Here is a 12,984-nt window from a genome sequence, read left to right on the forward strand (position 1 = left end):
GTCGCCGGCACCGCTCCGCTTCGGCGGCAGTAAATAGCGATGTCACCGCTCGGTTCAGACCGGCGTTCTGTGCGGCGGGACCGGGGCCCCGTCACCGCGCCACCGCCACTGCCTGCGCCTGGGACGCTCCTCCGGACACTGCCGGCTACCCCGGCCTCGAATCGCGACGCCGAGCGTGGGAGCGCGACCGCCGATCAAAGGCAGCGGCTCCCGGCGTCCCTCCCCGGGCTCGCGGGGGTCCCGCCGTGCGCCCGCCCGTGCCCCGCGCGCAGAGGACGCGCCTGCAGCGCCGGAGCACGTGGGGCACGGCAGGGCTCGGCTCCGCTGAGCACCGGCTCCCCATTTGGGCTGTTCAGCACCAAACGCCTGTCCCTGCGGCCGGTCCGCAGCGCCGCGTCCCCGGTGACTTCCAAGCCGGGTGCGGGCGCCAAAGCGAAATGCGGAGGGACGCGCCAGCGGCTCGGACACGCGTCTGCGGAGCGGCGCTGCCTCCCGCCGCCGCCTACCCGGCAGGAACCACCCGTCTCCTGATCCGCCTGCTCCCGCGCTGCTCGAGCTCCGGAAACCCTCGCCGGCACCGGGGACTTTGCCGCCCTGCTGCAGCACGTGCTACCCCGAACCCGCCTGCCTCCATCCAAATGCCCGGGGGGACACCCCATCCCGCAGCGCCGAGCCGTGCTGCTGCGGCAGGACGTGCCCGCCAGGGAAAAACGTTCTAAAAGCCCTATTAAAGATCTAAGTGTGGTTAAGGAATACATTATTTAAGTGGGGGCGGAATAAACAACATGGACAGAGCTTTAGGACAGGCGAATCGAGGCAGCACAAGGGAGGACTTTTGTCAGCTCTCCTTCAGAGCCCAGTTTTCGAGCTGGCCGTCAGTGCGGCAGGCGCAATCTCTGCCTGCAATTAAGTGCACCTGCTTTTGAGAGGTGACAATTCACTTTGATTTTCTTCGGTGTTTTCAATCTCTGCAAGAGACTGAAAATAACTAGCAAATAACTGGGAGGCCTGTTTTGAAAAAATCAGGCCCTTAATAAAAATACATACGATGAAGGCTAGAGTCAAACGGCATCTCTGCATTTAACGGGTAGACATTTTCTTTTTAGACATGTTTATAATTAAAGTCATCTAAGCTCTGCCAATTTTCATCATGCAGCTTATCAGAGCTGTCTCTCATTTAGCTGTCTTCACACAGATCAACCGGTGGAAGGAATCGTGAGGACCTGGGAGGAAAGCAAGGAGAAGACACGCAAACACCCTCGAAAGCCGCCTCCTTTCGGTCGAGCTTTAACGAGTGCTAGGACGCACAAGAGGGCATGCCTGCATGTGAGGGACTTGCCTGTTTGGAAGAGTACTTAGAAAAACTAGCCATACACTCAACAGCTAAGGTTTCAAGCCAATTCTGTGGAGAGGGGTGACAAGATCTGTAATGACGGTTTGCTAGCCAAGAAAGCTAGAGCTCCTCGCGGCAGCAAGAGGACGTTTGTACAAGGCACCAGAGAGTCCAGATTTTGGCCTCCAAGGGGCACCTGCAGCCAGGGGCAGGAGGAAGACGGCGCCGAGCGCCGGGCGCTGCCTGTCAAGCATGCGGCCGGGGCAGCCAAAGCAGCTCCACCTGCAGCCCCAGCATCCCGGGCGAGACAGCGCTTGCTTTACTTATTTTTATGTTCTTAAAAGGACTCGGCTCAGTTTGAGAGTGTGGTGGCACAGGTGGGCAAGAGGCAGATGAGTTTAAAATAAGAGCCTTAGCATCTCTAAAGTCTAGCTATTAAAAAGAAAAACCTAACGCCACTGCTTCCCTCCATGGCATCAGTCCTGCAGAAACCAGTTCTGAAGAAGCTGCAGCACCGGGACGTTATTCCATCTCACGGATGTTAATAATATGCACTCTTCTGGGCTTCCTCCTAATAATCTAGGGTTTGATACGAGGATGCATCTCCGCCCCAGCGTGCTGAGGCGACAGTCAAGCACTGCTCCGCGCTCTCTAATCCCTCCTAAAGGACCTGCCCCATAAGGATGCTTGTTCCTCCTTCCCTGCTAAGCTGCTGCCCTGCTTCTGTACCTGCAGCCTGCTCACTAAGGAGATGCTTTAGCTCGGTTTCTTAATTAACCTGAGCAAAGCTGTGCTTCCACCGTTCCCTTTCTAGGCAATTAAAGAACGCAGCACAGGACGGAGGAACTGGTGGCGTGTGACCCAAGTGACAAGCACGCTAATGAATTTAATGTATAACACAGAGAAATTTCCTCGCCACGGTATCCAGGTGGGCTTTCGCTAATAGTAAGCAATAAGCACAGCAGTCATAACTCTGCTTGTTAGATCTCCTGGAGAAATCCTAAGGTGAAATAAAAAGCAACTCTCTCCTGTGCAATTTGAGTTCGAAGCAGCCTCACCGTAAAGCAAAGTGCAGCGAGACCTCGCGCCAGGGACTGCCTCTGGAAAGCGCCCGGGACGAAGCTGGAAAAGGCTCTGCACGATCCACGCTGCGCTGCGCAGAAAGGCAGCCGCCCCCCGCGCCCGGGGAATCACGGCAGGCAGCAGAAAAACTTCCAGGGACTGGAAATGACTAAGTGCAGCAGAAGCCTGACAACCACGCCAAGAAAAGGGAGGGGAAAACTAAACAAAACCGAATGATCGACACGCTGGTAGAAGCTACTCGCTATAAAGGACACCAAGGATATCCGTATAGAATACATGAATGTTGGACTTTTTACTCCAAAACTGCACTTCTAATGAATATAAACTTACCAGAGAATAATATGTGAACATGTATGCGAGTCTCTGTGTGCATGTGTGTGTGTGTTTGTGTGCATGTGTACTTATCTAGAATATATATAAAAGAAAAAAAACCCATCAAAGGGAGGGTAATAGCTCTAAGTTATTTCTGTTGCTTTATGTTTTAATTTAAGAACTTTGTTTTCAAATAACCAGTACCAATTTACACATTAATAAAAATATATTAAAAATATGTTTATATATATATTCTTTTTAAATAGTCAAAAAAATAGTTGTTGTGTGAGATGCTCCCTGCAGACTTTCCTGTCTCAACTTGCAGCTATGTTTTTTTAAAAAAAGGAAAAAATAAAGAAGGAAAGAAGGGGGGAAAAAAAGTAAATCTGCAAATGAAATGTACGTACCTGGGAATTGATAGCTGTAACTTGGGGCAAATCCAGGATATCCTCGGCCATACGTTGCAACAAAATTCGGGTAACCTTGATCACAGAAACGAAAAATAAAATAAAATAGTAAAATAAAATAAAAGAGAGAAAGAGAGAGAGAGAAATTCAAAGATTAGTCAGGGGTTTTTGTTTGTTTCTAAAATATAATGCAAAATTACATGGAGGATGGGTGAAACTCGATTTTACAGAAGGTATTGAAAAACAAGATTTACTCTCCTCCTGCAAAACCACAGCAACATTTCATTATCAGCTTGAAGAGAAACCTCTAGAGACACCCTGCTTTCCCGACCACTTGCCTGCCCGCCGTTGTGCATGAGACCTGCCACTCTCATAATTAACATGCACTTTGGTGTCTGGAGCCCAAGGACTGTGCATACTTTTTAGCCGGAAGAGTAAATGCCAAATGCTAAGGCTAAACACATAACACAGGTTTGCTCTGACATTTGGAGAGCTTACAATGAATGTACTTTGCTTCAGAGCTATTGACAGTTGGAGATTAAGGTAGTAGTAATTCTTTATCCCAGGAGTGTGAAGGACAACAGTTAACACATCAAAGAGTTTGAGGCAGCAACAGCAATGAGCCAGAGTCAAAGAGCTTTTAATTTTTCAGGAAGGTAAAACTCAGACATAAGAACCGTTTCCTAAAGCAATTTCTAGGATACACACAGAAACACATCCAACCTCAGGCAGCTTTTGAAGTTTTATTATGAGAAAAATACCATTCAAGACCATTCTGTTCATAAAAGTGCCTAAGTAGTTGCATCAGGTAGCAACCGTGCCCACTTTAACGCAGTGCATGGAAGTAAAAAATGACGGTGCTAAGAGGGCAAGGTCGTTCTGACGAGGGTGGACGCTCGAACGAGGCCGGGCTATGGCCATGAGTGCAGGTCAGCTCCAGCCCGCTCCCACCTGCTGCTAGCCCAGCCCAGCGTGCAACCCACGTAGGCGCCAGAGGGCTGCAAGAGGACCACGAGCGAACATCTCGTGAACATAGATACCACCACTCGCTTGCCTAACCAGCAGGTGCTTGGCCAAGAGTTGTACTGCCTTACGTAGTACATGCCTTGCCATGCACAGACCTATTGGTGCCCAAGAAAAAAGAGCTACTGCTGCCTCTTTGGGAGCCACGACGGGTGGGTGGGAGCTCCTTGGCATGAGCAACCACCCGGAGGCCTCCTGGGGCCAGCGGCCGGCCAGCCATGGGACTCTGGAAAGGGTCTACGATCTTCAACACGCAGTGGTACATCCAGGGGACACAGAGCATGGGCCATCAGAGACTCAGAGATTAAAAAACAGGTTCACTTCCAGCTGACTGTTCCGAGTTATTTTGCATTAAATTACGCACCAGTTCTATCTAGGCAACATCAAAACGTCTCTGAAAACCATTAAATGTGCAGAGGCAGAGAAATAATTTTCTGCCGTTTAGACAGAGAGGACTTCATTATCTCTTTGTGCGCGTCTCTCGCCCAATGCCTTGCTCAAATTGATGTTTAACAGTGAAGACTAGGCCAAAGAAGAGAGATTTTACTCTTGCGGAAGAATTACGGTTTGCTCACTTGCTGGAGGCCAAGCGCTGAGGGGGCCTCACACATTCTCCATCTTTCACTGCTCAGACCTTACGCAGAGCCGCCACCTCCCGAGGCCCCGCTGGGCTGGGTTTCTGGGACCGCACGCCCTTCTTCATGGAGATTCCCGAAAATTGCGGCCTCCCTGAGGCCCCTCAGTCTGCGCGCTCACTTTTCTTAAAAACAGGAACCGCCCGTCCCAGTCCCAACGCAACCCAGCCACCACGTAACGGTGCCTGTGCTCATCGGCGCTGAGCGGGCTGCCCCGACGTCTCGGCTCTCGCGCAAAACAACTCTCCGGACCGCAAAACCGTCATAAAAAGTTTGTTCTCGCTCCTTCTGAAGTCAATAGAAATCTCTGCAGCGACTATAATGGCAACTGGACTGGAACTCGAGCACATTTTTAACAGCTGAGAGGTTCTTCCTGAGGTCTTATATCTCTGCTTTTATTTAGCCTTTAAAACACTAATACGCTGGGTACAATCACTTTTGTGCCACAGCAAGTCCCTCCATTTCTGATTAGCTTTATATACACATAAAACTTGCTATTAATCATAATCTAAAACTGGAAGATAAAAATGCTCGGATGGATTTTGATTACGGGCTTCAGCAGAGCGCCAGGGAAGAGGGGTCGGGACCGCTCTGCGCACACGCGGGCGAGCCTCGCGCCTTCGCGGCACGGCTCGACAGCTGGATTCCCTTGGAAATTAACCACCTCCGCCGTCAAACCGGGTCTTTCAGAGCTAAGCTTTACAAACCTTTTCCCCTTTTTTCCCCCTAAAACAATGATATTGATAAATGGACTGTTTGCTAAGCGAGTAGCACCATTAACACGGCCGTGAACCTCGCGGCGAAAAACCGCTGGGCAGCGCCAGGCAGAGCCGCCCTCCTCGCCGCGCTCCGCCGGCGCCGAGGCACGGACAGCCGAGCCCGCTGCCCGGCGCGCCACGCTCCCTGGCCCGGACAGATGAAATCATAAATTTATAATACAACATTACTTCAATTTTCCTCTTCATTTGCTGCTGCAGTGCCCAGCTCTGCTCTAACGAGTCCAAGCCCGATGCGCGCAGGGGAAATTGGCCACCTGAATATCAATAGCACATTAACACCGTGCCCATGCGGATGCTTCATCAAGCCAAATTACGGCCACGCCGACCTACCCACCGCTTCCATTAGGTGCCATTCTCATCCCGCGCTGGGCGCTGAACAATTTATTTGCTTCAGCGCTCCTCGCGAATGATCGATCTCTCTAATTATCTCTTGCTGCTAAACTAAAAATCAAAGTTTTGACGGGATTACCTCCCTCGGCGTGAGACCCCCTGTCCACGGAAGCGCCAACGTAAACCCACGGGCACAAATGCTCTCGCGAACCGCTTTTGCTCAGCTCCCTGCCGAAGCGAGAGGAGCAGGACCGACGCACGCTGCCTCGCTGACCGGTTGAGTCGCCGGCCGGGCACGCGGCGCGGCAGAAACCTTGCCGAGCGCCTCCACGGAGAGGAACGGCTTCTCCGCTCCACGAGGAGGAGGAGGAGGAGGCCACAGTCACAGAATCAGGCCATGGGAATGTCTTCTAAGTTTCTGCCTGCAGGATGGTGGTCTGAGATACGCAAACCTCACGGTTAATATGTGAACACACTGAGCACGCCGGGCCTGCAGATCTCTGCCCTAAAATTTAATGGAAATGTTCCAATCAATACAAGCAAATTATGGTCTCCCGATGCACCTCGGAGCAAGGAGCTCCAGGTTCTTTGCAATGAAAGACGCTCTGACCTTTTTCCAAAGCACAGCCCCATGCTACAGAAAAATATGTTCAGGGTATTTCAAGGGAAGCTTGCTGTGATGTTGACATAAGAACCCGTGGCACCAGGGAGCGCAAAGCAAAGAGCATCTCCCACAGGCGCACGGGGGGGATCACATATGAGGGAGCAGCCACGGAGAAGAAAAACATCTGCTGTAAAAGTTTCTCCCTGGGTCAAAAAAAAATGGATCTATCTCCTACATCAAGGGAATTAAAAAGTTAAGCTCCAAACGACTGCAGCTGCCTTCATCAGGGTGAACGCTCCGCAGGGTGCTGCTATCGCAGCCAGGCGGGTTCCCGTGCGTTCTGCGGGACTCCCGGGAAGTGTGTGTCTCATAAAGGTTCCCCTTCCCTAATTCTGCCTCAGAGGCAGCTACCACTCTATTAAACAGAGTCTGATGGAAAAAAGGGAATGACTTTCTTTGAAGGGCACTAGCTTCTTTTATGCATGAGTTCAGCCTACCTAGACTGAACGTGCGCAGTAATGCAGAGCCCCGGTCTGGCTTGTGCAGTGATATAAGCAGCCTGTTAGAGACTTCAGAAATTCAGCGTTCATATCAGACATTACTTCAGCAGTCTTGGGGTGTAAGCTTTATGGGCTGAGCTCTCCTACCCCTGGAGGGCTTTGCAAGATAAAAAGGGCCCAGCTTTATTATTAAACACTCGCATGTCTAAGATGCCCATCACTGAACGAAATGAGTGCTGCAGGGCCTCAGCTCTAGAAGACCTGCTACTGTATGCTGCCCCTTGGTTATTTTTTTCCTTTTCTCTCGTTTTTCAGGTTTTCAGGATTCGCTAAGGGGGTGAAGCCTCTGGGTGCATTGCAAGTCTTCGGGCAACTGAACAACAGTTCTTATTCAGCTGGAAATGTCTGCGTTCCCTGCTGGGAGAGACACGGTTCCCATTCACAGGCATTCCTGGTGCCGGAGAGGATGCCGAGGAGTCTCACCACTGCTTCCTGTGAAGTGGGTTGCTAGGGAGAAAGAGATGGTTGGAACTGAAATCATTCCAGCTTGTTCTTTATGCAGAGTGGCTAATTAATGTTCCTAATCTCCCCTGAGAACATGCACTTTCCATCAGCAGACAGCGACTGAGACAGCCCAGGAGCAGTCCTGGCAAAAGGCTCAGTCTGCCTGCACTCTCGGAGTCACAAAATCCTTTTTAGAAGAACACTTTAATTTTGTTCCAATCAACCAAATCATCACAGAACGCGGCTGTCGATGTACCTTTAGACCCCGGCTGCTGCAGGATCCTCGGGGAGGCTATGATTAATGAAAAAGACCAACTTCCTTAATAGCTTTGGAGGGAGTCACTCTCCACTCTTTCCTTTGGGTTGTCTTGTGCGTTCTTGCTTCTGATTTCCTCCTCTGCCTGCGAACAACATCTGGAGAAGGTGACCTTGAAAAAGGGCTTCTGGAAACAGGTATAAAAATCTTTCAGGAGCAGCTCCAATTCACTCTGTTTCAGTCCAGCTGAATATCTAAACGAGTAATGGAGTAATTCTGACAAAGGCCTCTTGGGATCTTAACAAAATATTCGGCTACTTCAGGATCTCCCTCCGGCAATATGTTACTCTGCACGCCTCATGGTTTGATGGGTTAATTACGCCCTTCTCCCTCCCAGGGACAGGGCCTCACCGCCGCGCCGTTGCCAGGGCTGGCGAAGGAAAGATGCTGGTTCCACGCTGAGACGCTGCCGATGTGCCCAGCTTCCAGCCTCAAAGGGAACTCTTACAGGCAACCTTTGAAAATGGGGATTTATAATGGCCATTCAGACAGCTTTGGGCTTGTGTGTTGTAATTTTGTTATTTAGCACTTAATTATTTAACACGGTGCCACTGTAGCAAGCAGGAACTTGGAAGATGAAAAAAACAGCCACAGCAGATAATTAAGCATCTGGCCTTCAACATGAATCAATCATTAATTCTGAGCAAGTCACTCTGGTCTGAAATCTAATAAGATCACGTTAAGAGCCGCCCTGTGAAAGCCAGTGGAACAGACCCGGTTTGGATGACCTAACGAAGTCAGGCGCCGCACACGCCTGACGGACACCGTGCAGCAAGAAAACCATTTGCCAACACACATCAACACCGCTGGCTTCCTGCAGAAGCAGATACACTCGCCAAGGGGTCCTTCCGTCACTTCTTAGTTTTAAAGTTTAAAACAATCTTCTTCCAAAGAGGCAGTCCCAGCGTGAATCAATCCTAGGACGTCTGCGGGTTGAATGCTCCTCTGAGATCATGGCGTGGACCCTGGCTCTGCAAATTGCTCTCCACCTTTATTACTCCTTGCTCCGCTGAGAGCAGAACAGTGCAGTCAGTGTTTGCAGCGCTGAGCAGAAAAGGGGTTTTGCCCTTGGTCTTTTTGCCTAAACTAGGGCTCCAGGATCTCTGTTCTGCAAGCAGCCGTCTTGCACAAGTAGTTAGCAAGACTGCACAAAACCAGCTCCCAGAAACCAGAACTTAAGACACCACAAGAGCAAAATAAATAAAAATAGAAAAATAGAAAAAATATAGGCTCAAGCACACTGAGAATATACAGGTGATAGAACAACAGACTTATTAGAACAAGCTGAATATTTTAACCCTAAAATGTAATCTCCGAACACTGCAGGGGGATTGCGGGGGGAGAGGCTGATGGGACAGAAAAATAGATGATCAGATGAAATAACTGAATTACAACATCCCAGAAATGGATTGCTCCAGCCACATGAATAGCAGTACTATTAATTCAGAGATAAAGCAAACATGGCAGGAAAGTTTTCCCTGTCAAAGCAAGTCGCCTGAAGTCAGACATCTCAGTGCAACAGCCTGATTTTCATAGGAACTAAATACTCTGACCTTATGCTGACTTCAGAAAGCCTCGTGGGTCTTTCAGCCTCTCCAGCAGTCAAGCTGCTTATGGATCTGCTCTGCAGAGCTCGGGAGAACTAAGGATCCAGCTTTCAAGGCTTGTTTTTGTGCTCAGCTTCTGGGAGCACCTAAACTTTAGAAAATTTCATCTTTAAAAACTTAAGAGTGTCTCGCTTACGAAGCACTAGATGAAAAGGCTTGCTGGGGCAGAGGATTTTTTACTCTTTCCACGGATGGATTTGCCCGAGAATACGGCTTTCTCTCGAGAGCAAAAACCAACACCCTCTTCGTGGGCCGGTCCCAGCAGAGCTAAAGATGCCCCGTGACTGCACCTACCGGCTGGCTCCACGCAGAAATGCCCTGGAACAGTTTCCGAGAACCTTCTGCCTCTCCCTCCTTCTGCTAACAACTGCAAGTGCCAACATTGCTCTTACTCCTTTCTGACTGGGACATACAACAACTAGTATTTCCACGGTGACTATTCCTAACGCCGACGTTCAGCAGCCCAACGGTTCGCAAGTCAGGAGTCAGGCCCTCCAAAAGTCACTGGGTTGGCTTAAATATCTTGCCCTCTGCTTTTAACAACAAGTCACCACAAACGGTATCGGTCTTGTTCTGTCTTTGGCTTTGGGGACTTTAAGACGACCAATTTCAAGCTCTCCTAAACACAGGAAGAGCCTGGGCGGGAGGAGAGGAGAGGAGAGGAGATGCAAAGTCAGCCGGAGGAGAGCGGAGCAGCTCACCTTGGGCAGGCCTGGGTGAGGACACCGGAGGAGCCGGAGGTGTGAACACCCCCTTCTGCTGACGGGTGAATTCCAGGGAACAACGCCGGTGGGAAGACAGGACGGAGAGAAAAGGCTCCGGACTGCAGGCACAGCCCAGCCGCTCTCCCACGGGTCTCTGACGTCCCCGACCCATCTCCTCGACCGCCAACCCACCCTCCCAGGGACAGAAAACCCAAAGCACCTGGCAAAGGCCACTTCCTACCGACTCCGGGCTAGGAAAGGCTCATTTCTGCCTGGGAACACCTCCAAAGACCCTCCCTTCCACGCACCCTTTACAGACACGGCAGGTGACAACCGAGGGGCAGCCCACCAACACAAAGGGAGCAGGAAGTTGAAAATACGTGAAGTTTATAAAAACATGTTGGCAATGGATTAGCAGCATTTTGGCTTGGCAAATCTGAGGACAGTATATCAAGGAGTCGTCAGATTATACAGAAAGAAGAACTATCTAGGCAGAAACAAATGAGAACCAATTATAACTAAACAGACCTCATGCACAAATAGAATTTTGCCATTAAATATCATTTATCCCATTTAATTAGTATTTTCTGGACACAATACTCTGGACTAAAATACCATTGTCTCCTTGAAACTCGTAATTATTGTTGCGACCTATACTGTTACGCATCTCCCTGCTTTCTCCATCTTGCATGCCATTTAGGAACCGGCAAGATTTTCAATTATCTATGCTGAACTGTCAAAGATACCTTTAAAAGAAGGGGAATAATGTGTGACTCAATTCCTCTAAAAAAGGGGAGAGATCATTTTTAGTCAGAATGAACACACTGCATCTTTCATCATTCTATTTTTGTGAGTAAGAGTAAAACGGGCTATTTAAAACAACCATTTAAATGCAAATTTTTATATTCCAGGAAGGGGGGGAGTTAATCATTTACCACAGACAGGATTATTTTCCCCTTTCCACCCCTGCTGAAGTTTCAGACTCGCACCCACACAAGCGCAGAGCTTTGCTCACCACTGTGCCTTAGGCGTTCACACACGGGGAGACAGACAACACGGGAGCGGCTCGCTCCGAAGCCGTGGCCATCGCGCACTTACCCAACATTCCCATCCCTAGCATAAAAGCGTCCATGGTATAGGGTAATCCACGTGCCCTTCCTCTCGTCCCTGGTGGAAACATCACTTCTTTAGGTTGTGCTTTCTTACATTCTACCTATTGAGCAGAAACATGTACAAATGAGATGCAAATGAATTCCATGTAAATGTCAAATGCAGAACTGAGCTAGTTAAGGGGGGAGTTTTATTTTTAGCATTTTCCTCCCCACACCACCTCCCCCTCAAAGGTGAACTTTAAGAATAGTGCAAATGGATTCAAAAGAGTAAACATGTATGTCTCTTTAAACACACATAGCAAAAAACACTGCAAAGATGACAAAAACGCTGCTTTAAGAAGTTGCCGTGCTCCTGAAAGGAAAACCCGGGCTGCGTTTACTCTCACTGACACTTTGCGGGCGTGGAATGAATGGAGGAAAGTCCTCAGCACAGCTCTATTACAGTCGATAGCAGAAAATGACTCTTGGTGATCATTACGCAAAGCTCCTTTTAAAATAGGAATAAAGAATCAATATTTCCACCCAGCAGAAAATTTCTGCAAACCCTACTAATAAACGATCTGCATTCTTTCGCTTCCAGGTACTCCTGCCGCCTTTTGAAGTCGCTTATTGCCATTTTAATCCCTCTGCAAGGCCCCAGGCAGCACCGGGGGAGCCCTTTCCCCCCCGGAGCCTCACCGGCAGCACGGGGCAGCCCCCGCACCCCGCACGGCACACGCCGGCCCGAAGGGGCCCGACCACACCGTACGCTGGCGATCGCGGGCTCCTTCTAGACGGGGAACGGGAAGAATGAAGCAATTTCCCGTGCTCGGCAGGTCTGGCCCTTCCCCGCTCCCCGGTGCCCTGCCTGCGCTTACGGCCAGCCCCAGCGTCCCCCTGGGCACGAGCCGTGCTCGGGAGCCCGTCCTCGTCCTCGGCAAAAGGCAAACGGTGCCGACACGCTGCAGCCCGGCGCGCACCGAGAACCACCGGTGTGACGGCGAAGGTCTCGGCTGAACCCGGAGGCTTGAGCCGGGTGCTCCTAACCTGCTCCCCGCTGTTCCTCGTCCTCCTCGCACGTCCCCTTCCCTCCCCAGCCCCTCTCTGCCCGCGCGAGATCGAGCACAGAAACGCGTCGAGGCCGGGGGGCCACGATCCCCGCGTCACACGCTGGCGTGGCCACACGCAGCCCCTGGCCGTGGCCTGGCCGTGCCACCCGCGATCCGCGAGCGGAGGCTGCCCGGAGCGGGGCAACCCCTCGTGCACAACGTGCCGCTCGCGCAGCGGGCAAGGACGGGCTGCTCCCGGCGTGCAAACGGGCAGCTGCAGCGGCCCAACGCAGGCAGGGAGAATAATAACGGCTAAACGTCTCCGCTCCTAATAGCCCGATCGGTGACTGCCTATTCTTTGTCTTATGAAAACCAACCGCCTGTTCCTAGGCAACCTCATCAGTGAAAATTTCAGGTTTATACAATTTCCATTTAGGTAACATAAAGGTTAACTGACTGTAATGGGAGTATTTTAAACAAAACCACCTACTCCTCCCCTTTCCGTGGCAAACCTCATGGCAGATCGTATTTACTTAGCTCGCTTGCAACACTTCCCAAAGCTACAATGCTCAGACACAGCCAGCACTGTCAAAACACGCACTTCTTGCAAACAAACTGCCAGAATCTAATGAAGTTTGGAGTCAAATTCTTCGAGAGTTCAACTTCTGTTACTGTTTCACCAAGCGTTTGGGTCATTACAGGAATAA

General features: G+C 50.5%; 1 protein-coding gene across 6 annotated transcripts in view; it reads right to left on the reverse strand.

Moving 5' to 3' along the window:
• MSI2 (musashi RNA binding protein 2) overlaps positions 1-12,984 on the reverse strand; it is a 255,549-nt gene that overhangs the window by 32,469 nt on the left and 210,096 nt on the right. For all 6 annotated transcript variants that reach the window (XM_067309908.1, XM_067309907.1, XM_067309906.1 and 3 more), the window contains exons 9-10: positions 11,236-11,350; positions 3,136-3,210 (exon numbers count right to left, since the gene is read on the reverse strand). In XM_067309908.1, coding sequence (XP_067166009.1) covers positions 3,136-3,210; positions 11,236-11,350 — 190 coding nt within the window. The remainder of the gene's footprint in view (positions 1-3,135; positions 3,211-11,235; positions 11,351-12,984) is intronic.

The sequence above is a fragment of the Apteryx mantelli genome, chromosome 22 (genome assembly GCF_036417845.1).
Source record: "Apteryx mantelli isolate bAptMan1 chromosome 22, bAptMan1.hap1, whole genome shotgun sequence".
NCBI classification, from domain to species: Eukaryota; Metazoa; Chordata; class Aves; order Apterygiformes; family Apterygidae; genus Apteryx; species Apteryx mantelli.